Below are 27,759 nucleotides of genomic sequence, written 5' to 3'. Positions count from 1 at the left end.
TTGAAGAGTGTGATGAAGGTATGATTTATATCACATGGACATACACACCTAAACCAGGTCAAATAAACTGCACCTTAAAAAGTTCTGTTTCCCTTCACTGACTATAAAATGAGCAGAGACTGATTAATTCAGATGTACAGATCTGTACTATAAATATCCAGATTTTGGGAAGAAGAATTAGGTGTCTCTAGATTCAGTTATTTCAGAGTTGGCTGTAAAACTTATCTAACTTCATGTAAATAATACCTACCTTACCCCCTGAAAGTAGAGAGAAATTGGGAGTTCTATGGTAGGAAAATAGCATAATAGAATCATAGAATAGGTTGGAAGAGACCTCAAGGATCATCTAGTCCAACCTTTTCTAGGCAAAGCATGACCTAGACTAGATGTCCTAGCACCTGTCCAGCCAAATGTTGTTAACGTTGTCCAGTGCTGCAGACTCCACTACTTCCGTGGTGAGATTTTTCCAGTGGCTGATTGCTTGTTGTGAAAAGTTTTCCTCGTGCGTCCAATTGGAATCCCCCCGCAGTAACTTGTACCCATTACACCTTATCTTTTCCATGTGACTCCTTGTAGATATGGTGTCTCTGTCTTTGTAGCCACCCTTGAAATACTGGAACACGGTGATACAGTTTTCTCTAAGCTGTCTTTTCTCTAGGCTGTACAAACCCAGCTCTCTCAGCCTTTCTTTGTGCAGCAGGCTTCCCAGTCCTTTGATCATCTTTGTGGCCCTTGTGGCCCTTCTCTGGGCAGTCTCTAGCCCATCCACATCTATTTTGTATAGCGGGAACTAAAGTGTGGCCTGACAAGCACTGACTAGAGTGGAATGGTAATTTCTTTATCTCTGCTGGTGGTTTCCTTGTTGGTGTAACCCGGCATTCTGTTGCATTTTTTTTGCCACAGCAACGCACTGTTCACTGTTGTCCAGTAACCTATGTCCAAACTAATAAACAAATAGCCAATGTATTTTATTTTTACTGCATAATGGGAAGTTTTTAAAAACTGTTAGAGCCCACCGCTGCTCAGCATTTGTTCATATAAACACCTATAGGATGAACTTACATATGTGCAGCACAGCTGTACTGTAAAGTAACTGTAAAGATAATTTCTGTCTTTGAGGGTATGCTTATATACTGATATTGTGGACACAAAAGTAGCAAGTGAAGATTGGAGCAGTTTTTGGTGACTAGGTTTATGCACATCTGCAGTGGGACTGTGTGTATATGGTCAGAACATCACAGTGGCCTCAACTTTTCAATAACTTATTTTCCTATTTTTAAGAAGTTATTTTTAATGTAGACACACAGGTGAAAGTATAGTTTGATAGAAGTCTTTGCTTTCGACAAGCTCATAAAAATATAATTGATATGGAGAAGGCATGAATAGGAATGCTATCAAAGTCAGGATGGGTTTCCTAAACTAGAGGTAAAATGCTATGTTCATTGTGGAACAGCAAGGACATATAGCTATACTCCTGGCTTCCTTTTTGGTGGCTTCTTTTGGATTATAAGTGATATTCATGTTTCTTGCTGAGAATTTTAAAACCTTAGAAAATGTTCAGTAATTTGCAGATGTAGATTTGCCTAATGGTAGACATCTACATTTAAATGTAGTTGTTTCAATAAAAGTATACACTTGGAGATAGATAGTCAGGAATTAGTATTAGTGAGAATTATCAGCTTTAACTGTTGTGACTATAAAGCCCATTTTATTTCAGTGCTTTGCTCCTAGAATTAGATAACAGATTATAGGGAACAAAATCACAATTTTTTTTAGTCAAACTTTGGTTTTGATTACAGCAGTTGACACAGATGCCACAGGAAATAACTGCTAAGAAAAAAAAAAGAATGGCCTTATGTGCCTTTAGTTCATGCAATTAGAGCTGAGAAGTCATCATTACTGTAATGAGATGCGTTTTTTCACTTAAGATCCATTTTTAAATATGTTTTCAACCCAGGCAATATGTAGACTAGAAATCTTACTATATTCTGGATATCTCCAGTTGTATATTTATGTAGTAAAGGTTAGATCTTTGTGAGCTCACTGATTATTTCACTCAGTTCCCCTGAAGCAGTGTCTTTGGAGGCAGAAGTAAGACAGCACTGGAAATTCCATGGCAGAAGTACCTCTTGCAAAATTATTCAATATTCAGATGCTTTTCTTTCTGAAAATTTTTAGGAATACAACACAATTTGCTTTTTAATTTGATTTGCTGTAAGTAATTTTACATGAACAATTAAAAATGGTGAAGCAGTGGTGCTTTACATTGTACGTAATTTCATTCACACATAGACACCAACATACTTCCTTCCTCACTGAGTTTCATATTCCATGTACTCTACTGTTGAAGCCTTAACTTTTTCTGGGAAGCACTTTGCGAGTCCTGCTAGCAGAGGTTCTGAATCAGATAGGATAATCAGAAGTCTTTACAATTTTACTGTATCTTTTTCTGTCCTTTCTTTCACCTTTCCTTTACTGCACTATCTTGTCTGTCTGATTCTCACAGGAGACATGGATTACAACTGGTTGGACCATACGTCTTGGCATAGCAGTGAGGCATCCCCAATGTCTTTGGTGAGACATGTGGAGCCTTACCATTTAGTTTTCTTTACATTTCACATTTCCTTTGTTTTATTTACACCTTTGCATGTTTTCTTTTTTGTATCCTTTTTTTTATCCCACACCTATAGGGGACAGTCAAAGGGGAAAAAGAAAAACTAGTGAGCAGGCAGTTTTGTCGGATTCTAACACCTTATCCGAGAGGCAAAAGAAAATGGTGTGCTTTGGTGGCCACTCTTTGGAAGAGGACTTGGAATGGTCTGAGCCTCAGATAAAAGACTCTGGGGTAGATACGTGTAGTAGCACAACTCTAAACGAGGAACATAGCCATAGCGAGAAGGTACTGAGATTATGGAGTCTGCATTTTAACCTGCTCATTTGGTCTTTGTTTGCTCTCTGTCACTCATTAAAATAGTGCATAAAAAGATAGGGTGTTTCTAGAGACACTGGAGCATTTCTTAAGGTGCAGAAAAGAAAAACAAATGAAAAGTCTCTGCATGTTGCAGCTTTTACTGCTTGGCAGCCTAAGAAAAAAAATTGAGAAGCATAAAGGAAGAACCTTTGTTCTTATGGTTGCATAATAGCATATCACGGTATTACCTTCAAGTATAAAGTAATTAAAAATAAGGATTCTACTGATTGGCATATTTGATTTACTATGTTCAAACTCCTGGGGCTGAAATTAAATGAATAGTTTAAACCCCAGGTGAAAAAGGGAGAAAATTGGGTCTCTCTGCACAGAAAAGTTGTTTTTCTTTTTTCCCTTTCACTGTCATGGTTGTTCTTTTGTTTTGTTGCCATGCCATTTTTGTGCAGTATTGTGCAGAATTAAAGGCTTTGCCATCTGCTTTGGTATTTTTTTGTTTTTGCTTTCTGTTTGGTGGAGATTATGAGAAATCTCTTTAGAGTTATTAGTTGTAACGGGAGCAGATTTGTCTGTGCCTGCTAATTTTGCATGAAATAGAGCATGAAATAGTATTTTGCTGTGAAAAAGTGCTATGATTACACAAAACAAAATTTAAAATTGTATTTGTTATGACAATATACAACTGTGCCCATGTATAGTAATGGAATAATAGCATTCACTGCAACTATGCTTTATATGTGAAGTAATTATTCCAAGAAAGAAGTGATACATTTAAATAGGGTAATGATTATAGCTGTTAAGGTATTCTATTAACTTTAATATATAACTACTGAAAGAAATTAAAAAACTGAAAATGTTTGTTTATCTTAGAGCAAACTATCATGGCTGGAATAGTGGAAAAAGAAGAAATGTTTTATACCAATTTTCTGTTTTGCGTTAAACTTTTTTAGTATTACACTAGTCCTCTACAGTTGTTTTTGTCTGTATGAAGGTGTGATTGCCATTCTGTATAGGTAACTATGTATAGTTGTACATATCTGCGTAATCAAGATGCAAAGATAATTCTAGATATTTAGAAATTGGATTTAGTAAAATAGATAATGTTATAAACTATTAGACATGCACTGTGATGGACTATATATCCAAATACATCTTTTCTGGCACAGTTTTCTCTCATTCTATTATTACAGTAAATGTTAGTGTAATCATAATACTTTCATGGCATTCATGAAATATATAAAGAAATGAAAAGTATTACTGAAATATTTTCTTTAAAAGCCTATTCACTGTATTTTCCATTAACACCATATGATAGCATCCAGTAACTTGGCAACCGTCCAAAGATGGAGACCGTCTCATTGGTCGGATTTTGTTAAATAAACGGCTAAAAGATGGAAGTGTGCCTAGAGACTCGGGAGCAATGCTCGGATTAAAGGTTGGTAAACTAGCTATTTCTATAACAGAAATATTCTCATATTATGCAGGTTATGCATACTGATATCTATAATGTCTTTTCATTCTCAAAATCACAAAATTGAGACATTTTATAATCAACTAATAAGTAATTTTACAGGGTCGCTGAAGGGCTCAAAATTTTGTATTCTTCTGACTGAAAGATTAGACATGTTTCCACAAGTTTGTTGAGAATTTCTGCTCTGCAAGGAACTAATTGTATACTTGCTGGGCAAGCCAAGCCCTGTCTGCTTTTTTCAGTACTGAGCATTGCACTAAGGTATAGCTTCTGTTACCCAAAAGAGGGAAGAAATGTGAAAAGCATATTATCTCATTTGAGGATTAGGGGGAAATCTGGATTCCAATGGCATTTCAGTCCAGAGCAGAGTATACCGGTGGAAGAGCTAAAAGCCAGAAAGTTCTCCTCCTTCTCCCTGATTGTTTGGTTTGCTACATTTTAAATGCACAAGACTGAAAATGATTTAATATTTATTGTACATTATCACAAAGTAATGTATTTGCATCTTTTTCACAATGTAGTACTCTTTGAATATTATGAAGTTATTTCTAGCTCCTATATTGATCTCATTTTTGTATGATATTGTTTGCAGTTCCAGCAATACTAGTATGAGAATGAGAATGAATTATACACAGTAAAAGAAACAAGCATATATTTATTTTGAATCAGCATCCTTGTTGTGAGAAATTACTAAGAAGTTTTATTAATTCTCCATTCTCTATTTAGGATGACACTGACTTCACTGGGTACACAAGTTCAGATATAGTTATCCACTGTAAATAGGGACTAAATAAGGGTAGTTACTTATAGCATACCAGCATGCTTTGGACTTTTTTTTTTATTTAATTGACAAATTATTTTATTTTGAAGTCAGTAAAGAAGCCACTTGAGCACATTTGAAATGTGTGTAATTGTCCTAATATCTGAAAATGCAAGAGAAGATACTAATAGTTCAACTATAAAGTACTTTTTGTTTAAATTTCTATATCTAAAACTCTAAAATCTTCTCTTAAAAAGCTGAACTCTTCACTGGTATTCATGAACGACTTTTTAATCTCAATAGACATCTGAAGAGAGTGATTTTCAGCCATTGTTCCTGACCTAAATTTTCAAATATTTGCATTATTAAAATTAACTTAGGCTGGATTTAGTATTAGAAATTTTAAATTGCAATATGAAGGCTGTTATGAAACTCTTAAGAATTTGAAGAGTATGCTGTTATAATGGAATTTGGTATGTGAATCTCCTGATTCTAAGATAAATATTAAGGTCAAACCTGTTGGAGTTTCCTGTAGAGAAATCTGCAGTATGACAAGTATTTTCATCTGACTTGCCAGCCAATATGAATTGAATTAATTGAGGTGTTTGATGCTTGGTGTGAATATCATAAGTTTGTTTACATTAATATGTCTGTTTTCAGTTTAAAAGTATTGAAGTAAGTTGTCTCATAACCAACAGCTTACTTTTTTGGGGTGGTAATTTATAATAAAGTGAAATACTGTACATATGTTTGGTAAGTCTAAAAACTTTAACATTCTAAATTTGCTTTGTGTTTAAATTGCACAAGTAGCCAGAATAGATAGAAACATAACCTGTCATAGCTAATATTCTGTGGTGGGTTTTCTTCAAATTTATGTGTCTTACCTGGGCTACCTGAAAACCAGGAAAATAACTGAATTCTTATTTCTGTTGCCAGAACATTGAAGTAATTTAGAGTAATTTTCATTCTGTGAAAATACTTCCTCTTTGAAACAGGTAGTGGGAGGAAAGATGACTGAATCAGGTCGACTCTGCGCATTTATCACCAAAGTTAAAAAAGGAAGCTTAGCTGATACAGTGGGGCATCTTAGACCAGGTATGTATCTACTATAGTTCTCTACTGGTGAGTTGCTTTTCTGAAGGGGATAACAACTGTGAGTTTAATTAGCTGTGAAATTATGTTGAAAAGGTATGATGAACTACTTGCAGAATTCAAGCTGACATGTAGTTACTAGATTATTGACATTACTTCTTTTGTCAAATAGATAAATTCTCACATTGTTCAGAATCATATTTTAGCATTATTACTCATGCTTTTATACTCAAAATACTATTCCACTAATGTTCTGTGTAGTAATTTTGTGGTCCATATTTTATTTAGAGCAAACTAAGCTATTATGATTGTGTGAACAGAACCAGCTCAGCTAAGAAGCTGCTTCTATCCCAACATGCAAATCGTAGATAGCTAGATTGAAGAACATGTCAGAAGTATTAGCTATTAACATAAGAACTAGCTGAACTTTAAATACTAAACTTGTAGAGTTAAATGGATCTTCAAAATAGTAAGTTGATGAGATATATATGCTGTTTTAAAGAGCTGCATTTCCTAAAGAGCATGTTGGGATTTTAGTGAACCACAGTAGCCAAAGCAGCTAAGAGCTGTCTCTTACTCAATAGGCTCTCACTCAATAATATCACCTAGTGGTGATATTATTGTTTCACTGAACTTTACGTATTTGAAGCTAAGCTGCTGAAAAACTTTTATACTCATGATTTTCCTGTATAAAGGACTCTAGACTTGTCTCCAGCACAGATTTCACAGTTCAGAAAATTTGAGAGTAGAATGGCTTAAATTGTCATTGTAAGTACAGTACACAGCAGACTTCCTAAGAAGTGTTATTACTGAAATTATAGGTGATGAAGTATTAGAATGGAATGGAAGGCTACTACAAGGAGCCACCTTTGAGGAGGTGTATAACATCATTTTAGAATCCAAACCTGAGCCACAAGTAGAGCTTGTTGTTTCAAGACCAATAGGGTAAGTAATTTTATGAGTTTTTGTATTAAACATGATAAAAATGTTGCTACATGTCACTTTTAGGGCAAAGCATGTCAAGCAGATTTAAAAAAATTGTAAACACTAAAACTGTCTTTAAAATTCTGTAAAGCAAAAGCATAGCTAGAATGATAGATCACAACAGTAATTAAAAAGAGCTGGTGTGAAATTCCATGTTCTCTGACAAAGTCCCAGGCAATGTATGCCAATATAGTAAAAAATAAGTTCCCTTCTGCAGTTGTTTACTTGGCGATCAAGCCAACATTTGCTCTGAAATTGTTATACTCTTTATTGTTGCAGTTCTTGACTCTTGATTTTTATTTCTCCATTCCCATCTTTATATGATATATATAAAATTATGTATTTATGTTTAGTCTATGAATTGTGCTGAACTCAATTTATTGAGAGTATGTAATGCAGAAATTGCACAAAATACAGTATGCTAATGACATAATCAATATGCTTTGGAAAGTCTTGAATCAACATTCTCATCATCTTCATCTATGAAATCTATTAAATTATTGCAGGTTATCTAATACAGAACATATCTGAATAAATATCTAGCAGTCTGCAGAACTTTTTCTTTGGTGCTTTATATTGCTCCTTTTTCTTAACTTTCAGACGGATTCCTCAAAATCTTGCATAGAAACGGTTGCTTTGTTATACTAGACTGTAAATACTTCCCCTTCTTTATCTCTTCCTTTTCTTCCGAGTTCCTACAGCCTGCAGTCACATCCATCCATTTTTTACTTCTCCATTAGAAGCTCCATAGCTAATCACACCACTATGGTGTAGAGGGGGATGTTTATCAATGAATTTGAAGATGCTTACAGTTATTAAGAATTTTCTCTTTCCCCCCCCCACCAAATATGTATATGGCACAACTGGACAGGGTGCTAGGTAATATCATCTAGAGTATCTTTTCCATGTGAGGTTGGACCAAGATGGTCTTTCAGGATGCCTTACAACCTGGGCTGTTCTGTGATTCCATGATAATATATTAATAAATATATTTATTAGATGAACACAATAAATATATTTATTAGATGCACTCAATTATCTTACCTTTTTACGGGAAAGCATTGGCAATATTACAACTAAAAATTAAGAAGCATAAAAAATCTAGAACTATATAATACAAAAACAGATTTCAGTGAGGATAATTTATTGGTTCAGCTGTAATAAGTACTTAACATGTTCGACACATCCAGAACTTAATGTGCAGGAGCTTAATTTGGTTTGAAAATTTAAAACAAATTTGATAATGACAAAACTTGCATTATCTTCTTAGTGAGATGAGAGGTTATCTCCTACATACATATCGAATCACAACCCCTTTAGTGCAAAGGCTGTGTCATCTGTCCTATCCTTAAAAACCTCTGCATAACTTGGAATTTGTAGGTATAATAGGAATGCTAAGGGGCAGACTATGTTACTAGAATATTGTCTCAGAAAAAGAGGTTCCCAATTCATTTCATAAGGTGTAAGATCTTTCATGTTTCTCTCAAACAGAAGTTTACAGCAGAAGTTTCAAGGATCTGCTCACGTCTTGAAAATACTCAGTTTATTTTCTCCTTCTGCATTTTTTTTTATGTGCAAACCTCCTGTATTCTTTCTTGTGCTTTTATATTTACTGTCTGTTGCTTACCTTCCTTATCATCATGTCTTCTGTTATGTTACCATGTGCTTCACTTGCTGTCACTAGAGCAGCTCGTCTTAAAGAAAGGGAAGTGGGATCTCAAGATGCCTTCTTCAGCATTAACTGCTTGCCACATAATCTGAAGAACTGAGCCAGATCAGGGCTAAAGAAGTTTTCCTGTACACTTTATTCACAGTGCCTTTTTGCAGTAGATGCAAGAGAGGGTTTTCACTTCCAAGAAGCAAGTTACTAATCTAAATGGGTTTATAATTGTAGTTTTAGTGATGAACGCTTTCTGCAAGTTGGTAAGGTTTTAGATTCTTGTTAGATGTATGTAACTCTTTGGATTTTGATACTGACATAACTTCAGATTTATTTTCTTTTTATTTTTACTTTTTTAATGATATTTGAGCTGATGAACTGGAAATTCTGTAGTATCTTCTAAGTTTAGATTTCAGGTTATAATTAAATGGACTGTAGAAATTAATACCTTATGCTTGCCCAAGGAAACATAACACCGTAGGTTTGTGTTCTGCCCCAGGGAATAAAGTTTCAATGTCTTTAAAATCATTAAAAGTTCAGATTTACCAGATGTCAGGAGTGGTATTTATTTTGAGTAGAATAATTGATGCCCACTTAAAAGATTTCACTCTTGAATTGAGGAATATCCTGTTACTTATAAAGAGAGTCTCTCTATGGTCGCATAGCAACACATTAACTCATGCCAGAAATCTTCTGACAGCTACTGATAATTAACTTAGTCGACAAAGAGAACCTATTGTCACATCCCGATACTCTGAATACAAAAACAAATTTTAGTAAACATGATTATTAGCTCTTCTAAATTTTATTATGGGCTGACTGCTATGAAAACTGAAGATAACTAGCTGAGCTGATAAAGGAAGATAAAATGGAAAGGTCCTTAAGAAAAAATATGATACCATTTTGGCTTGCAATTTATCCCTTTTTCCATCTTAAAATAAAACTTGATGGCCAAGTTGTTACTCTGTGTGAACTGGGTGTCTCTTATGCACAGGAGCTTACCTATTTTCTGCTTTTTTAATTCTCAGAAATAATTTTAAAATTCATATTATTTTCATAGTTACTACGCATTGAATTTGGGAAGAATCAGGCAGTCTTCTTGGAGTGGGACATATCTTAAAAAGCAAAGAGATGCCTAAAACTACTTCTGCTTCTTCTATACCTGTTAGTCTCAGTGATAGTTCCTTGTAAGAAATGCCAATCACATTACCATGAAGTACGGGGATATGCATGCCTTGGGAGCATAAATGGTAGTTTTCAAAGCCTTCGGGTTTATTGTTTCAGCTATCCAGAGAAAACTCATATTCAATTTGTTCACAGTGATCCATTTTTCAAGGTTTTCTTCTCAAACTCACACAATAGAAATAGCTTTCTTAAATTGCAAGTTAGGTGCAGGAGTCTATTTCTGAGTAGAGTAATAGCCAAGTATTGTGTCCCTTTATAAATTCTGTATACATCGAATATGCAAGTTAATATTTACTTCTTCAATAACCCTTGTAATTTTCTGACAAGTTTTGCTTACTGATGCTCTCTGATATATTTGAGTTATCGGATACTGTGCATCGGTTCACTTGCAAAAGTTCCTCAATCTGCTTAGTAAAGCTAACTTTCTGCCGAGTTTTGAAAAATGTTTTGGAGACGGTATACCAAAAAAGGAACAGATTATTTTCCTATTCCTTTTCATATACCTTTCTAGTGGGTTATTATTATAGGTATATTTCATATACCTTTCTAGCTGGCTATTAAATTCCCACCTAGTCACTCTCTCCTTTCTCTTCCTCAGCAGGAGAGGGGGAGAAAATAAGACAGGAAAGCTCATGGGTCAAGATAAGAATGAGGAGATCGCTCAGCAACTACCAGCATGGGCAAACTTGGGGAGGATTAATTTAATTTATTAGGAATTAATAAGAGAAGAGTATAGTGAGAAATAAAACAAAAATAAGCCCACATTCCCTTTACCTCCCTTCTTCCCAGGCTCAAATTCACTCCTTTGTTCCTGGCTTTTCTACCTCCCTGCTCTACCAAGCAGTGCAAGGGGATGGGGGCATATGGCTTGTGGTCAGTCCTCTTTCCCACTCCTCCTTCCCTGACTTTGGTGTCTGCAGGGATGTTTCTTTCATGGCTTTGTTTTTTCTTACTCTACCCTCTCACAGCTGCTACACAACTTATTTTTAACCCTTTCCTGAATAGATTATTAGAGGCACCACCACCTTTACTGATGGGCTCAGCCGTTCCCTGTGGTGGGTCCATTGGAGCCGTCTGTACCAGGCCCTGGCACCCAGTGTAAACTTGTAGAAACCAACTGCACTGAACCACACACACCATGATTTTAAATATTGTTCTTGCTGTGGCTCAGAGCTGAAGCACTTCATTTTGCTTGGTTTTGCTCAAATGCCTCTGAAAGTATTTATTAGCATATTGATAGTTTTTATTAGCATACAGTACTGTTTGCCCCTCACAGGAAGAATGTTCCTTTCAGAGGTGGGTGGGCGTAATGAGTTACTTAGTCATTGCAGCTGAGTGCTTTAAAATTACATAGCTGTACACATGATTTAATACAGGTGTTGAAACATCTCATGTGTATGCAAGTATGCAATTTTGCCAAATGAACTTGCACATTATATTTAGTCATGGAAAAGGTAAGATTGTCCAAACTTGGGTTTCAAGGACAGTAAAGGACATCTTGGGATTGCCATTATTGGCATTTTAATATGTTTGAATAAGGGTCCAGTAACTTTAATTAATGTATAATGTCATCATAAAGCTTACTCCTCACAGTTTTAGTCTACTGTTAACTCAGAGATTGTTCTTTTTTACCTGCTGAACTGTTTTATTTGTGACTGTGCAGACTCTCTCCTTCATCCACCAACCCACTTGCTCTATAGGCTTTAATTTACCACTGAAATTATTTATACTGAATAAAAGATTAGTCTTCCCTGTGGCTGAAGACAGCCAGCAGATCATACACCTTTCCCAAGGCATTCCATGGTGACTTGAAAAGTGTTATAGTGTAACTGAAATTTGAATATGCTTGTTAGATAAAGGATCAGACTGTCTTAATTTTCCTGATTTCAGGGACATTCCCAGAATACCTGACAGCACACATGCACAGCTGGAGTCCAGTAAGTTTCAATTATGGGGTAGGAAAATCTTCTCTCTCTTTTATGTAAGCACAAAAAGATTGAAAAATGTAATCTACAGTCAGTATAGCTTTTGTCTCTTTGTCCATATTTGTCTCAGTATGTCATCTTACTGTATTATCTATCTACCTCTGTTTGATAATAAACTATCAAAAGTCAGGATATTTTGATTTAGGCTTGACATTTGGTTATAGGCTTAGGCTATTTTTGATTGAAAAGAAAAGTATAATTCTAACTAATATATAGAAACATTAATAATAATTTTTAATTTCCTGTTGTTTTGCATTTCAGTTGAACCATGTAAACTAAAAATGGTAATGAAATGTTGTTTATTTACAACCTGAAAGATAGCTATTTTGAAATCAGAATATTTCCACTCTATCAGAGCCATTCAACACTCCTTAAATTGGCTAACTCAGTATTTCATGTGAGGAAAATTACTTGTTCTTTGGCTTGATCTGATATGATGGATTTCAGCCTGGAGTTATTTTTTATCATTGTTTTAGAACTCTTTTATAATAGATGCTATGAATAAATGCAGTAGCAGAAACTTGATTATAATAATATGACAAACTCCAAAACTTTCCACTGATCAGCCAAATCTTAAAATAAAATTCATTTTATGTTTTGTGAGATGTGGGTTGTCTTTTGTATTTAAAAAATACTTTACTTTTACTCTATGTTTTATATGTCAAAACTTGTCCTCTGACATTTTGCAAACCTTGTAGATTTGAAAACAAAATGCACAAAACTCATTACATGCATCTTGATGTTTTTGTAAAAATCTAATTAGAAATTAGTCTGACTGTACAAGATAGTAATAATAAGACTGCATTCTTTTGACCACAGTTAAGTGTTTACTTTACTATGTAGGAATTTTGGGCCTTCAACTTACTGACATGATTATGATCAAAATTATCTGAATAAGCTTTTTGTTTACTCTATAAATAAAAGCTTTTGATTGCATGTGAGCAGCAAAAGATTTAGTATCATTATGTGATAATTTTCAATAGATAAAAATTTACATTTCTCAAAGCCTTATTGTATGTTGGGTTATATTTCTACAATTTTTATTTAAAGAATGTTGTGAATAATTAATAAGTGCTACTATTTATATAGTATTTTATTTATTATTACAGGTTCTAGTTCGTTTGAATCTCAAAAAATGGACCGACCTTCTATTTCAGTAACTTCTCCTATGAGTCCTGGCATGTTAAGGGATGTTCCACAGTTCTTGTCTGGACAACTTTCAGTATGTAAACATTTCATTGATATTACTGTTGTGCGTTTTGCAGTATATACAACTCTCAATGTAGAGTGCAGGTTTCTTCTAACATAAATTTCTTGTTAAAGTAGCTAAATTTTTTTATCTCAGGGCCATAGTTTCATAAGGGCATTCTATTTTATTAGTTTTTGGAAATTTTATGTATGTTGAATTAGAGATATCTATATGTATGCATATTTTTTTAGTAAGCTAGACTGGTAGTGTCAAATTTTCAAAAAGGTCTCATCATGGCCTCCAGTTACATTTGTGCTGTTGAGTGTATACACTTTTTCAACTGTAATACTTACATGAACAGTTGGTAGATTTTATTACCTGTCTGCTTGGACATTAATATTGCTTATTTCTTATGTCTTAGCTTTCATATACACTTTTCCCTGATCTCTCTTTGGTTGTTTACTAATGTTACTTTGATTGTATTCTTTGTACCAGTGTTACTCACTTTTGTTCTTCACTCACATTGAGAACAAAGTTCATTACATGAATGTTTTCTTTGAAATGGTAATTTTTTTTTTTTACTAAACTGAAGTTTTGTACACTTTTCTGTGTCCCTGAGAAATCCAAAGTGTGATTTTTTAAAAGTGCTCAGTTGTGGCCTGGTACATGTTGAAAAGCAGAGGAAAATTGAGTAGAAGCAGAGCAAAGCTGGTGCTAAACATGTTTAAAAATGTCACATTCATATATTCTTCCAAGTTGTTTATGTTAAGATGAGTGCGCCATTAAAATACTCATAAAATCTAAGCAGACTGTTTAAAGGTCTTACAGAAATGGTTTATGGTATTGATAGAGGAGAGGAAGAAATGGGTCTTTTTCAATTCAGCAGCCATGTTGGCTCCATTTTGCAATGCATGAGACATTATTTGTTTTGCTCATCAGCGCAGCCATCTACAATATATAATTTTGAATTTTCTGTAACTTTTACTTAACTACTTTGAAAGACTCAGTCCTTTGGATAAATGAAAAGCTAGAAATCTTGACTGTAGAGTGCAGAGTTCTTGGCACAAAGTGCAATTACAAGAGAATATGAACTGTCAAAATACACAGACCAAGGTTTCTAAAAATCAATTTAGGTTTGCAATGCAATGAAAATTATTGATAGTGGAAGTGAGGGAAAGAAATCTCTTTTGGCTAAATATCATAAAAAATTAGGCTAACAAAATTTTTGGTTCCTAGCTCCAACCATGAAATTCAAGGTCTGTAGTTAGCTGCTCAGATATCCAATGCACAAGCACTGTGGAATGATGGTACAAATAGGAACCACACAGAACTGACTTCCTCATTTTCTCAGCTTCAGAAACAAAATCTTCAGGAGTTTAAGATTAAGGTTTATTAGTAAAGTCAGTGTCTGTTGATTTTGTGGTTTGATTGAATATTCACACATTTTGAGGTGTGTATTCACACAGTTTGAGGTGTGTTAGAATAGTATCAGGGGATTTGGAGGTATGTTCTCACAATGGAATTCACAAGGTTTTATATCTTAGAATGGCATATAAATTCAGTGCTTAACTCAAGAAGGCATCATTCCTATTTTGAATTGCTCTTTTTTGCTTGTTTCAAGGTATAAATGCCTTTAGTAATAAATTTATGACACCTCTTTCCATTTAAGGAAACAAAATGTCAGAAGACAGTTAAAGATCTTTCCTGTGTTCGTCCTCTTTGTACTTCCTTATGTACTGTTTGCAATTATACAGTACTCCCTACTAGGCAGTATCCTTATTTCCTTCAGAGAGCAGCTGATCACTGACAACACACAGCTCCAGCTGAGTGACACTGATGTCAGAAATACTCAGTAACTCTCTAAAGTCCCACTGTCTCAATGTCGACACCTAACATTAGTGGACAGTTTGAAGGTTTGAACGCTTATCTTACCTCACCAGCTAAAGAGAAGTTGTAAATATCTGTATTTCATGTTAATCATCTTAATGACACAACCTAGCTCCTGCTGCTGTTGGATCAAAGCTTTGGGAGGCTAGTACTAAAGTGTTTGCTTTGTGAGGAAAGGTGGCCTCTGAACCTGGTGTGGATAGATGATAATGTAGCACCTAGCTGGGCACATTGAAATGCCTTGACTAAAATATATTTTCAAGATTTTAAGAGAACTGAAGTATTCAACAGGAACATTTTTTCTTTTTCTTTTTGATCTGTTATTTCAAGTTTGTTTAAAAAAATCACTTTTTTTGACTTTTAAAATTTAGGCATTTATGTGTCTAGAGGTAATGCAATGACTATTTTTTCCTTCATTTTTTAAAATCTTCGTTTGTTATTTTATGGCTTTAAACAGTTTTGAAACTTTGTAAGAGTGAAAAAAAACAGCTCTTTGTAGAGTTGGAGATGTTTTGAAAAATTGGAATGGACTATGAGATCTTCTAATTTTGGACCTTTAGCAAAGCTGAAGTAACAGGGGAAGACTGAATTTTAAAAATCTCCCTTGTTCAAAAATATATTTGAGTTTCAACACAACAGAATGGGCGAGCTTCAGTATCTTAATTTTCCTTTTTTTTTTGGTCAGCTCTTTTCTGACAGAAGAGCTGATAGAGATACTAAATTCTAAATTTATTAGGGGATGTGTTCTTTATGGTGAATGCCTAGCAGGAGAATAACTGAAGAGTCCTGAGTGTAGATGGGGACAGGATGCTGTTGTGTGTGGAAGTGGCAGGTCAGCTCACATTCTGGGTGATGGCAGCTGGATTCAGACGTGATGAATCTGAGGGAAAGAATGGTAGGCAAGATTTTTGAAGTGTTTTCTGTATTTTCTGAACTTTTGATTAATTCCATGTAGTCCTGGTGGGCTGCTGTTAGGGCAACTGTGGTTAGTGGGCTGTGAAATCCAAGAGCTGTGGGCAGAAGTAGAGGTACTTACAGTTCAGGTGGAGGTCTAAAGTATTTGACTAAATAGTTGCGTGTATGCAGACAGTGCTACAGATCCTTCAACGGTTTTAATATTAGTAGTATTTCAGAATGGATTTCTTTATGTTCAGCATGGTTTTAGCCAGTTTAGCTGCAGTGATGCCCCTCTATAATTCAGGGATATGTATCTCTTCAAGTCTTCTGTGTTTTCCTCCTTATTGACATTGGTCTGAGTACCTGTTTATTCCACTTGAGATTACAGTGACATTCCAGAGCTGGCTAGCAGGATTTCCCATGAAGCAAACCATATCACATAGCTAGGAAATCTTCTTTCCATTAACAAAATATGTATTTGATTGAAAAAAATATGTGCAGCTATGGCAAACTGTGTTATATATATGTTATATATATATATTATCTGTATTCTGTAAAATTTGTAGCATTTTTTATTCACACTGTTCTTTCAGGGGAGTATGTGACTGTTACTGCAATTATTGCTTCATTATTTACTTTGACTGGTTCCTGTTTCTGTGATTTTCCACTGATTTTTTTTTTCCTTTAATACCATTTTGAAAAGTCAGTATCCTTTGTGTGTTGGTGCTCTTTGCTTCATTATTGCATTCTGGCTAAATTTTCAATACTGCATGAAAGGTATAACTTGGAATGCTTTTGCAATAGTTAGGTTTAGGGACTGATAATATGACTACAAGACCATGTAAATGGATACAGGTATAAAATTCCGATATTTCTTTTTTGTACTGCTGGAAATTCTAACAGAAAATGTATGCGATTTATAAAATTAATCTTTTTCCTTGCACAGCTGAACCACAGGACCACTTAAATATACATAGTTTATAAAGCAATAAAAATAGAGGTTGATTAATTAGAGTTGTAATATATGTAGCATATTATGAAGCAGATATTGTACATTGTGAAGGGTATAATGTATCAGCATATTGGGGGGATTAGGTTAAGTATGAGATGTGCTCCCTTTCACCCTTTTGCCTTTTCCTTTTCCCCTTTTTTTTCAACACTTTGTACCTCTATACAAGTAAATTTCTGTTGCCCTAACAACAAACCCTGGAAAATTTTTAGGTAGTGCTCATAATGTGCTTATTGCCTTCTGTTTTCCAAGGCAGGATATGGCAGGTGAGAGTCCTTGGGGCACAATGGGAGACATTCTATAACTTTTAGGATTGTGATGTTCTGGAGTATCTGTATTTCTCTTGTAATATATGGAGGAGAAGCAAGCTAAAGATCTATTGTACGTGAGTAGGTGACATTCTGGCACCCATACACAGGACTTTGCAGAGTAGGGGGCAGTGTGAAGATGCTGCACCTCACAGAGCACAGGAGCACATCAGACAAGTCCTGTGATCCGCTGTTGAATTTTCTTATACATCATCTTGCTTTGGTGTGAGAACAGATTACTTTGCACATTTTATGGAACAGGTTTCTCCAGCATCTATTCAAGCCAAGTAAGTGAGGAGGGTGGCAGAAACATTGTCACACTGCCTAGACCCATAATTTGGGTACCTTTCTTATGGAAGGGACTACTGAGTAGTAGCATCTTTCCATCACTTCAAAATAGATCAGTAATCTCAGAAAAACAGAGCAGGGAAGAAAATCAGATTAAAATCTGTCAGACTGCTGTGATTGTTGTGACCTACTCCCGTGCTCCCATTCTCCCACTCACTAGCACTCTGAGGATCACAGAATGGTGGAGGCTGGAAGGACCACCAGACGTCACCTAGTTCAGCCTCCCTGGTCAGGCCAAATAATTCCTATGCATTCCCTAGACTCAATATTCCTTCTGTGCCACTCCATTAGTTGTTTACCTCAGGTGAAGATGGAGAATGGCTCGTTAGAGATTGTAGATAGTCCAGGAATTTAGGAGAGTTGCCTGTACTGTTGTAGTCTTGATGTAGCCACTGGAAGCCACAAGGCTGCATGTTGCCTGGAAAAAAGTGTTACATAACAAAAAAAAAGTTACAAATGCATCTATGTGTGCAGTGCAACTGCTAAGTTTGCTAAATGCTCTGGATCCCATTTCATGCTAGGGTTTTCTGTATATACCATATGTCATTTCTGTCATTATTGCTAAAGAATTGAAAGACATTGATTGTATCTTCACCCATGTAATGCTAACACCAGATAGCACTAACTTTCTTTGAATCATTTAAAAAAATATTAGGAGGGCTTTTTATAGAAATATCCCTTAAAATTGCATAAAAGAGAAAACCTTTTACTTTACTTGCTTTATTCCAGAAAGCAAGCAAACCTGACAATGTTGGAAATGTAGTTGATTCTGTCTCTGAATATGCATCTATAATCTTTCTAAAAGAGATGATTAAGCTGAACTTATGTTTGCTTCCCCACTTTTAAATCACACTTTGCTGACCTGCTCCTTTTGTTAATGTTATTTTTGAATCTATTGTAAATGTTATCTGTAGATCTGCAAAGAGAAATCCTTGCTTCTGGGGAATCAGTGGCAAAATTCTTGCTGACTTCCCTAAGGCCAGAATTTCTATCACAGGGTTTTGATATGACTTGGTAACATATCTGCAGATTTAATTTATGCATTGCATTAAAATACTTTGTGTTATATAAATATGTTGTTGGTGTAAAGCTGTGTTTAAAGTAATAGTTGTGTGTCTTTGTTTTTACTTTTGGTCTTTTAGTTTCCAGCGTGTTGTCCTTTTTGGTTTTGTTTTATTGCTTTTTCTTTAATTTTGCTTACCAGAGCCAAAGCCTTAGTAGAAGAACAACGCCTTTTGTTCCTAGGGTTCAGGTAAAGACTTCGTCTGCCTGACGGAACCTAAAGTTGTGGGTTTTTCTTTCGTTTGTTATGGAAAATGCATAGTAGGAAAACGTTACCTTATAGTCCGTTTTCCCATATTTTTAGTTTGTTGCTTTAAACCATATTAACAAGTTTCATGTCATCTTGTGAGCAGCTTGTAAAATTCTGCATGGAGTTAAAAATATTAAATTAAAATTTAAAGAGACAACTAGTTTTTGTTTGCTGTTTACCCAATAGTAAACTTGTACAGGTTTCAATAGTGACGATAGCTATGCATCCCACATACAAAATGTGTGTACTGTTTAAGAAATAAATAATTTTGTGCTTGAGTTCATTATATAAAGATGAATGTCTCTTTAAATCCTTCATTGCCATTATTTAACACATCTTTTTTTGCATTTTCCAAGTAATAGTAGCGCCTTGAGTGAAAGACAGGCAAAAAATTTGTACCTTGCTAAAAGAAAGATTTATTGTGTATGAAACTTGGGTCTTACATTTACTAAGGTTAGATCAAAATAATAAAAACTTTACTAAACAATAAAAAATTCTCTCATTGTGTTACTGAATTTATTTAGCTTTGGTATTCTTTTTAGGTACAAGTTGTTTGCCTTTTTTCATTAGGAAACTCCTAAGGTACTGTAGATTAACGCTAAAGTAGGTTTTACTAATATGTTACAATGCTTATCTTGCTTTGCTGCATGTTTTTCAGTTTTTTGTAAATAGAATATTACCTGCTTTTCTTTCAAAATGCCTTTCTGGAGATGTTAATCTTTTGTGTGGGAGCTGTATAAATGTTTCTCGTTTGATGACTTGCTCAAGGAAGATGTAAAGGATGAGCTAAATGATCAGAATGAGATGACTAAATTTCATATTGAAATGGAAAAGCAGATCATATATATATTTATAAAGGAATACTAAATAAGACTGTACAAGGTGGTTTAGTTATGACTCATATTTGATAAAGTACAATTTTTGTTCACAATATATTATTTCCTGAAAGTTGCCCTTCCTGCTTAAATGTAAATTAAAAATGAAAAATTCTAAGAAAAAGATTGAGATTAAAAAGGTCATGTATTGATAGTATTATTTTAGGTTAATGTCTTATTTTGTGCTACTGACATAAACTGGCTTTGTACTAAAAATTTAAAACATCCTTTAGCATGATTAAGAAATTTGGCTTTTGTAAATGGTAATGAAATCAAAGAGGGATATGAATTCAATCACAAGTTGCTAAGTAGTTCATAAAGGTAAATACCATAAGTAGTCTTTTAATATCTAATTTATTTTTAGATATGTGCAAAATAAATTGAGAATTTATGTGAAAATTAATTGTTGAATTTAAAAAGGAAATGTCTGCCTGAAACCTGAATGTTTCATGAAATACCATAATGTACAATTAACATGTAGCAGTTCCTTATTTTAATCACATTATATAAAATAAAGAAATAGACATTAAAAATCACTTCTACATAAGCTATTATCCTACAATTTAAAAAAATAAAAGTAATTTGATCAAATGATTATGGTAGTCATTTAAGGAAATAAACTAAGTGTAATATTTGATAGAGAACATCCGCCAAGAGGTGAAAGTGTATGAGGCTTGTTCTCTCACCTCTGGCTGGATTATTTTTGGTGCTGTAGATATGAATTATCTTTAGCCCCAGTTTTGTTTTCGCACAATGCCTGTGGTGTCATTGTGGACCTCTGATAGTTTTTTGCAGAGTGCCATAGTGGTCAAAGCTAAATGTAAAGTTTGTGACAGGAGTTCAGAAGAGCTCAAACTTAGAAGGTTGGCAGCATCTTTAACAGCAAGACTGAAACAGAAAGTCCAACATCTACTCACTTCTAGTAGGGATGGTTGATAGTCTAAAATGGATTAATTTAAGATATGTTTACAGTGCAGGCTTCAGAGAATAGATTCTCCAGTGATTTTTGAACAAGGGTGTCCGAAGCAGTGCAACAGCTGTGCAGAACTCTTGTTACTTCTTGGCATGGGAAATCAGCTAACACAGAGCTCTGAGCTGTTGTTTATGGTTGTCAGGAAGTATACATTACATTGTGGGCTGTGGTATAGCTGCATCTGTAGAATTCCCTACAAGAACGAAGAGCCCTGAACACTGTTTATATCTATTTGTTACATTGCCCTCAACAGGAAATGCACATCTGTAGTCTTGCTTACATCTTCTTTACTTGTTAGTCTGAAACTGATCCTGGTGATAAATGTCCCACAGTCTGACACAAGTTCCTCTTCCACAATTCTCTAATGTCATTCCATTGATTTTCTAGCTCTTGCATCACTGGGTGATTTAAAACACTTTTATTGGGAAGAATCCTGCTCAATTTCCTTTTCCCCCTGCCATGCACCCTTCTCCTGAACTTTTACTAATTCTGCAGTACTTGGGAAAGTGTGAATTTATTTCCTGAACTTTTGGATTCAGTTTAGCATACCAGAAATTTCCTAATTCAGAGTGTGAGGTTTTGTGATATCTTTGTAGGGAATGAGCTGTTCTTAAATTTGTGTTTTCCATGAAGTCTCTCTTGTTTACTTGGTGTGGCCTCCTTTTGAGCTAGATTTGTCATGAAACCACTGGGTTTTTTTCTGACTTCAAAAATTTCAGACATTCTTTTTGCTTTAATATAAAACAATATATTTGATTATGTATAAAAATATATGCATGCATCTACTTGGCACTGCTGAAATCAAGAAGCCACTAAACCAGTAATTTTCAAAAGTAATCTAGATTAGGGCAGCCTAAATAATTTTCTGGCCTTCATATTCTTGAGAATCTACCGTTTGACAGCCTTTTTTTTGTATTTTTTTCCAACATATCAGACAGCAACTGAAGCAGACAGCAATAATAGTCTACCTTCAGTAGTTAAAGGTATGTTTAACAACATCCAAAGCTCACCTCAGCTACACCCAAGACTTTACCAGCTCAGGGCAGTGTCTGCATCTACATCAACTTAAGTCCAAATAAAATAACTGATGTAAGCATTTTTTTAGAATCACCCGAGATAATATTTTATTTTCAACAGCAGATCCTGCTGATCTGGTACAACAGATCCTGTTCGGGTTCAGAAAAATGCAAGAAAAGTAGTATCTCAGTTTCAAAATACTGCACTAAGAAACAGCTATGTAGGTTACTTGAAAAATTATAGCTAACAACAGAAGAACAAAAATGCCTGGCTAGCTGTCTCTCAAACCTGATGATGTTTGGGTAAGCTGTGGTGGTAGAAATCAGGCTGCAGGGCAAGCAGTCTCTCCCAGTGGCATAAGTTTTATCTCTTTTCCATGATATGTGAAGTAACCCTTATATAACAAACAAAGAGTAAAATGTAGCATAGAATTATAACGATAAAATATTCTGTTTTTAAATCTTATCACTTCAGTTATGGTGTGCCTTTATGTGCTGTACACAAAACACCTTAGGATTGCATAGTTAAGCAAACAGTCAAGTATTCATGAGATAAGAATATAGCAAGTAGCAATTTTATTATCTCGATTTTCTTATCTGATTTTGTTTATGAATAGGTATTAGAGTATGGGTCCTAATCACATGGTTATTTCTTTTCTAGAACTCTGACCTCAATCAGATCTCAATAAAATTTCTTGTTAAGATGAAATATAAAAGAAAAACAATGAAATCTAGTGAGCTGAAATTATGTCCTTAATCCATATAATTTATGCTAGCTTCAAATAAGTCTGAGGTACCCTGGGGAGGAGCTTAGATTTATATAGTTGAAGGGAAGAACTAAGTACCTCAAATTCTGTAGTGAGTGATCCAGCCCAAATAAAGGACACCCTATTAACACTATTTGAAACTTAGGCTACTCCACAGGGTTAGTTGGCTCTCCAGAGACAACAGTCTTTTTCTGATGCCACAGAGGACCAAACAGGAATACTAGACACTTGTATCCTCATTTCTCAGAATGCAACATCAGCAGTCAGCTTTTATATACCTTTCTACGTGTAGGATGCTCATTCCAGAAATAAGACATTAGTGGTTTAAGCCCTATTTAGACTGAAGAGTTTGAACCAGTCTCTCTTCTCACCAGAAGTGCCTTTATTATAATCAAGCTGTTGCGCATCCCTTTCTTTTCTGGAGTATGAATTCTCATTTGAAGCTGAAATACTGTGTGGCTGGGAATGTGTGTGAGGTGATAGCAAAGAAAGCTTAATTTTGGTGTAGCAGATTGCAGACCTGTTACGCAGAATATATATTGATCTTGTATTTGACCACACTTGTATAAAAACTGATAGAATCCTATGAAGCTGTGACCAGACCCTCATCTCTTTTCCCCCCCTATGACTACCCTCATCACCAGACTGCAGAAGAGCTCTTTGGTCTTGCTCTCTACATGACAGGTATTCTTACCTGGAAGCCTGTCTCAAGAAGTGCAACAGATGCACCACTTTGCAGGTAGAAGACCATCTCACAGTGGTCTTCAGAACAGAAGAAAAGTATACAAGCATGTGTGTGTGGCAATTAAGTTTCCAGGACTTCAACACTAAATGAAAAGAAACCATTCAGGATCGCTTCTTATGTGAATTCTAGGTTTCTACATCCTAAGTTACCTAGGTAGACAAAATCCTGTTCAAGATTTTTTTTTTTACAGGTGCTAGCTTCCACATTATAAACAGCTATCACGGTATTTCTGTGGTGAAAGTGTTGAAATTATGGCTTGCCCTTTCCTTCATTTAGATCGGGACTGCATCATCACAGAGTCTTAGACGTCGTAAGCTTTTAAAAGTGTCAATTCCTGTGTGTGTAAAAAACCTACTGAATGGAGGGTTTGTAAATACTGCTGTTAGTCAGCTTCTTAAGTCTTTAAATGTTGACTATCACATCTATACATTCTTGTGGAATGGACATTCTATAGATTGAATAATTCAGTGTTCACTTTTTGGTGTTAGGAATCATTTCTCATACAACTCAAGAAAAAAATAGTTTCTTCATCAACTTTTCAGTTATATGTGTGCTATCCCATATTTATTTCACATGTAGAATATGTATAGTAATCTGTAAGTGTGGTAGGATTGTCCTGCATTTATTGATTAAGAATTGAGAAACTGTGATCAGAGTCTGAGACAACCAGGTTCTGTCCAGGCATAATATACACCACAGACTTCAATTTCAATACTTAGTACTACAAATCAGGCTTCAGGGTCTCACGCCAGACTCCCAGAGAATGAAGAACATACAATTTGTAAATACTTTAAAAAATGTTTCAAGGGATCTATGCCTTGATACACAAGGCCTCAGGGAAAGAGGAAGGGATGGAATCTAGTTCTCTTGGACTGCACCTGGCTGTCTTAATGGGTGGCCTTTTTATTTCCTTGCGAATAGAAAAGGTTCTTGTAGGAAAATGCCATACCATCTGAATATTGTCATGGTACTTGTGCACAGGAGAGTCAGAATTAGCTCAGTCCTATTCCCAAACTCATTTTCCATGTTCAGTATGCTAGTTAAGAGCCTTATTTCTCATTTTCCTTTCCAATTTTCCACCTTGACTTCTTATCAGATTTTATTTCATGCCAATCTCTCTGTGCAATGTTATTTTGTACCAGTTACAGAATGGCTGTTTCTTTTGTCACCTCATTCCATTTCTCATTCAGTCTGGTTTTTCCCCTCTGTTCTCCTGTGGTCCCTGACATTAATGGCTCTGTTCTTCCAGTGTTTGACCAAGAAACATCCTGTATCCATTACTTTTCCAGTAATTCTAAAGGAGTTTCTGATTTGTCCATTTTCTTCTGACCCCACAAGAATGCAATCCCATCCTCTCCTTTCTTACTTCTTCTGACCCCATGAGAATGCAATCCAGTCCTCCTCCTCCATGGGGTTCTTTGTCCATTCTCTCACTTCCAGTTTCTTCCTTTCTTCTCTTTGCATCCAAGTCAAATGAATTCTTGCGTTACAAGTGCACGTGCTGTATATATTGGAGTGCTAGCAGTGTGAACACACAAGAGAATTCACCTTCTACTCATGATTCTGCCTCCTGACCTATCCTATAACAAGCTGAATTACAGAGAAAATATGCCCATTATGTACACGCTTTTTTTTTATTTTTTCTTTTTCACAGTTCTGAGAGAAAAGTAGAAGGTGTAAGTCATCACGAATTTGAGTTCTTGTTCTAAACCACAGGTGTTAGAGCATCTCAAAGAAATGGTGTCAGATGATTTAACCTTTTGCTTAGAGTAGTTCTCAAACATTTTTACTGAAGTTTTCCTGAAAAAAAAATCAATCTCAAACAAATATAGTGAAGAAATACTTAGCTTGGATATGAATGCATAATTCTGGTTATATTTTTGGCACCCATGTCTTGATTATCTCATCTTCACTTAGTAATAGTTCATAATAGTATCTGGATCGCATATATGTTCCATTCTGCTTAAGCAAGGATAATTTTTCCTAAAAAGCAGATGAATATTGTCTTTAGTGCTACTACCCCTGGAGTGTCAGATTAGCCAAGACTGTCCTTTGCCAAAGTACTCCCAAGGAACCCTGGGAGCTTCATTTAGTGTTAGAGAACATTTATGTTGACTCTCATTTCAGAGATCATTAAAACTTTGCTTTGGATTTACAGTTGGTGCCAAGCTTGCTACTTGTGATCTGTGGTTGGATGAAGATACCTAGTAGTCCAGATAAATACTCAGTGTAGAAAAAATACTGACAGAGCCCCTTGCTTTACAGGAGTGTAGGAACAGCATCTAGAACTCTCTTAAGTCTTATCAAAGGTAATTTCTGTCACACAGTTTTCTGCTTTAGAGCCCTTTACCTGTTGGTACCAGAAACTTGTAAAATCAGTAGCAGGGTCAATGACAGGCAAATAGAGAACAGATATCCTCCCCTTTTTTGTATCAACTCAAACACTGCTGGCTGATGGCTACAGGAGTTGCGAGATCTGAAGTAATGCAGAAGGAAGAAGTACACTGCCACCATTGGTTGAGTTGTGTCAGTGTACTCTCACTCAAGTATTAGGGAAATCAGCCTCTTGGTGGGTCAAAAGTCTTGAGAATTGTGCCAAGACCTTTCTTTAAGTGACTAAAAGGCTGAAGGTGAAGAGCTATGACAGCAGATGGAGACCTTGTCTCTGAAGCGATGCAAGATGGGCTCTGTCCCCTGGCTTTGTTTACCTTAGCCACGGCATATTTATGCCTAAAAGTGCACTTTTTGGTTGGTCATGTAGTTGGGCGTTATTCTCTTAGATCCCTGTAAGTTCAGTCAAGAACAGTGTTTCCTCTAAATGTCCTAATTTGTCCTGTGTCATGGAAAGCTCTCCATGAAGAGAGCTTCCCCTGTCAGCTGTAGTTACTAATACTACATTTGTACTACTATGTAGTGACTCCCTTGCTATTTGGAAAGCCTTGGTCCTAACTGCACCATGTCTCCCTTCCATGCTCTAAAATAGATACATCTTCTCCTTGAATAATGTATTTGCAGCTATAGTATTCAAACCGAAATAGCTAAATAGCAGATAGTTAAACAGGATAGCAGACCATGTCTAATAGTGATTAATAATAATTTCTACAGGCGAGTGAGAGTAGGTTTTGCCTTGTTGTTGCTGAGTTGGACTGTGAAGAGTGTTGGGCTACAGGGCCTTGCTCTCTTACAATTTCTGGAGGCCCTCTATAATTTCAGGATGAGTCTTTGCATCTTGAAAAATATTTAGAGTTTTGAAATATTTATGGTCTTATCCCATAGTCTTTCCAGCACAACAGGATGTGAAAAATGAATTCACTCATTGTGCATAAACTTCTTAGAAATGTATATATATGAATATCATATATCAGTAATGGAGGTAGTACAGTATCATTGCCAAGAAAGAATAATCCTAACCATTGTGAAAAAATATTAGTATGAAATAATGTACTTATTGTACAGGGATTTTAAAAAAAAATACTGACTCCTGGTAAATACTGAAGCTACTATAGTATTAATTTATTTGTGTGCTTTGTTATAAATACAAAGTAGAACATGATCTTTTCTGTTTAAGTAACCAATATAAATAGAAGCTTATGAGCAAAATTGATGTTAAGGATTAATATGATAATTTGTTGGTGAAATGAGTTCATTAATTCATATTTTCTCATTACAGATAAAACTGTGGTATGACAAGGTTGGTCATCAGTTAATAGTGACGATACTGGGAGCAAAGGATCTTCCTTCAAGGGAAGATGGGAGGCCAAGGAATCCTTATGTTAAAATTTACTTTCTTCCAGACAGAAGGTAGGGTGAACACAAAGACAAGGAGCATTTGAGAAAGAATTCATCTGATGCTCAGAGAGCATGCATAGCTGAGTTTACATATATATATATTTGTATCGAAAAATATTACAGTTTGGAATTTCTTTATCAAACGTGCTATGTAACAGCAGTGTGTCTTTGAACTAAACACATACTCACTTTCACTGGAGACTTTATTCAATACTGAATAGAATAGGAAACGTAAATCTATGTCATTGCATGGGGATCTGATATTTGCAAAGAATGTTATTAGTTTCTTATAATATCCTTATTTCCTTTGGCAGTTATTCCTGCCTCATGCAAATAAAATGCTACGAAGTTAGATTTACACATTTCTGGACTGATCAGTCCAGCCGTCTGGATTGCCCTGTGTTTACATAACAAAGTAGGAACAGGTTTGGCAGCTGAAACCCATTGATTTCATATTACAGAATAGGTGACTCAGCCGAGATTTCCCAGATGCACCTTGAAAACTTCCCATAAAGCACAGGACTGATATTAATCTGGACTGGCATTATATATCTGCATTTAGGGAAAATCAAACTATAGAA

At 35.3% G+C, this 27,759-nt stretch overlaps 1 protein-coding gene across 21 annotated transcripts in view; it reads left to right on the top strand.

Moving 5' to 3' along the window:
* The window catches only part of RIMS2 (regulating synaptic membrane exocytosis 2), a 443,898-nt gene that overhangs the window by 232,639 nt on the left and 183,500 nt on the right, over window positions 1–27,759 (top strand). For 9 of the 21 annotated variants that reach the window (XM_034066365.1, XM_034065853.1, XM_034066047.1 and 6 more), the window contains 7 exons: window positions 2,691–2,899; window positions 4,242–4,361; window positions 6,153–6,252; window positions 7,071–7,194; window positions 11,969–12,015; window positions 13,173–13,285; window positions 27,060–27,190. In XM_034066365.1, the coding sequence (XP_033922256.1) occupies window positions 2,691–2,899; window positions 4,242–4,361; window positions 6,153–6,252; window positions 7,071–7,194; window positions 11,969–12,015; window positions 13,173–13,285; window positions 27,060–27,190 (844 nt within the window). Of the gene's footprint in view, window positions 1–2,506; window positions 2,575–2,690; window positions 2,900–4,241; window positions 4,362–6,152; window positions 6,253–7,070; window positions 7,195–11,968; window positions 12,016–13,172; window positions 13,286–18,905; window positions 18,954–27,059; window positions 27,191–27,759 lie in introns of all 21 variants that reach the window. The other 12 variants (XM_034066387.1, XM_034066211.1, XM_034065917.1 and 9 more) reach the window with 3 other exon arrangements.

This window comes from Melopsittacus undulatus, chromosome 1 (genome assembly GCF_012275295.1).
Source record: "Melopsittacus undulatus isolate bMelUnd1 chromosome 1, bMelUnd1.mat.Z, whole genome shotgun sequence".
Classification (NCBI taxonomy): Eukaryota; Metazoa; Chordata; class Aves; order Psittaciformes; family Psittaculidae; genus Melopsittacus; species Melopsittacus undulatus.
The sequence above is the reverse complement of the archived record's forward strand: the minus strand, read 5'-3'. Positions and strand labels throughout refer to the sequence as shown.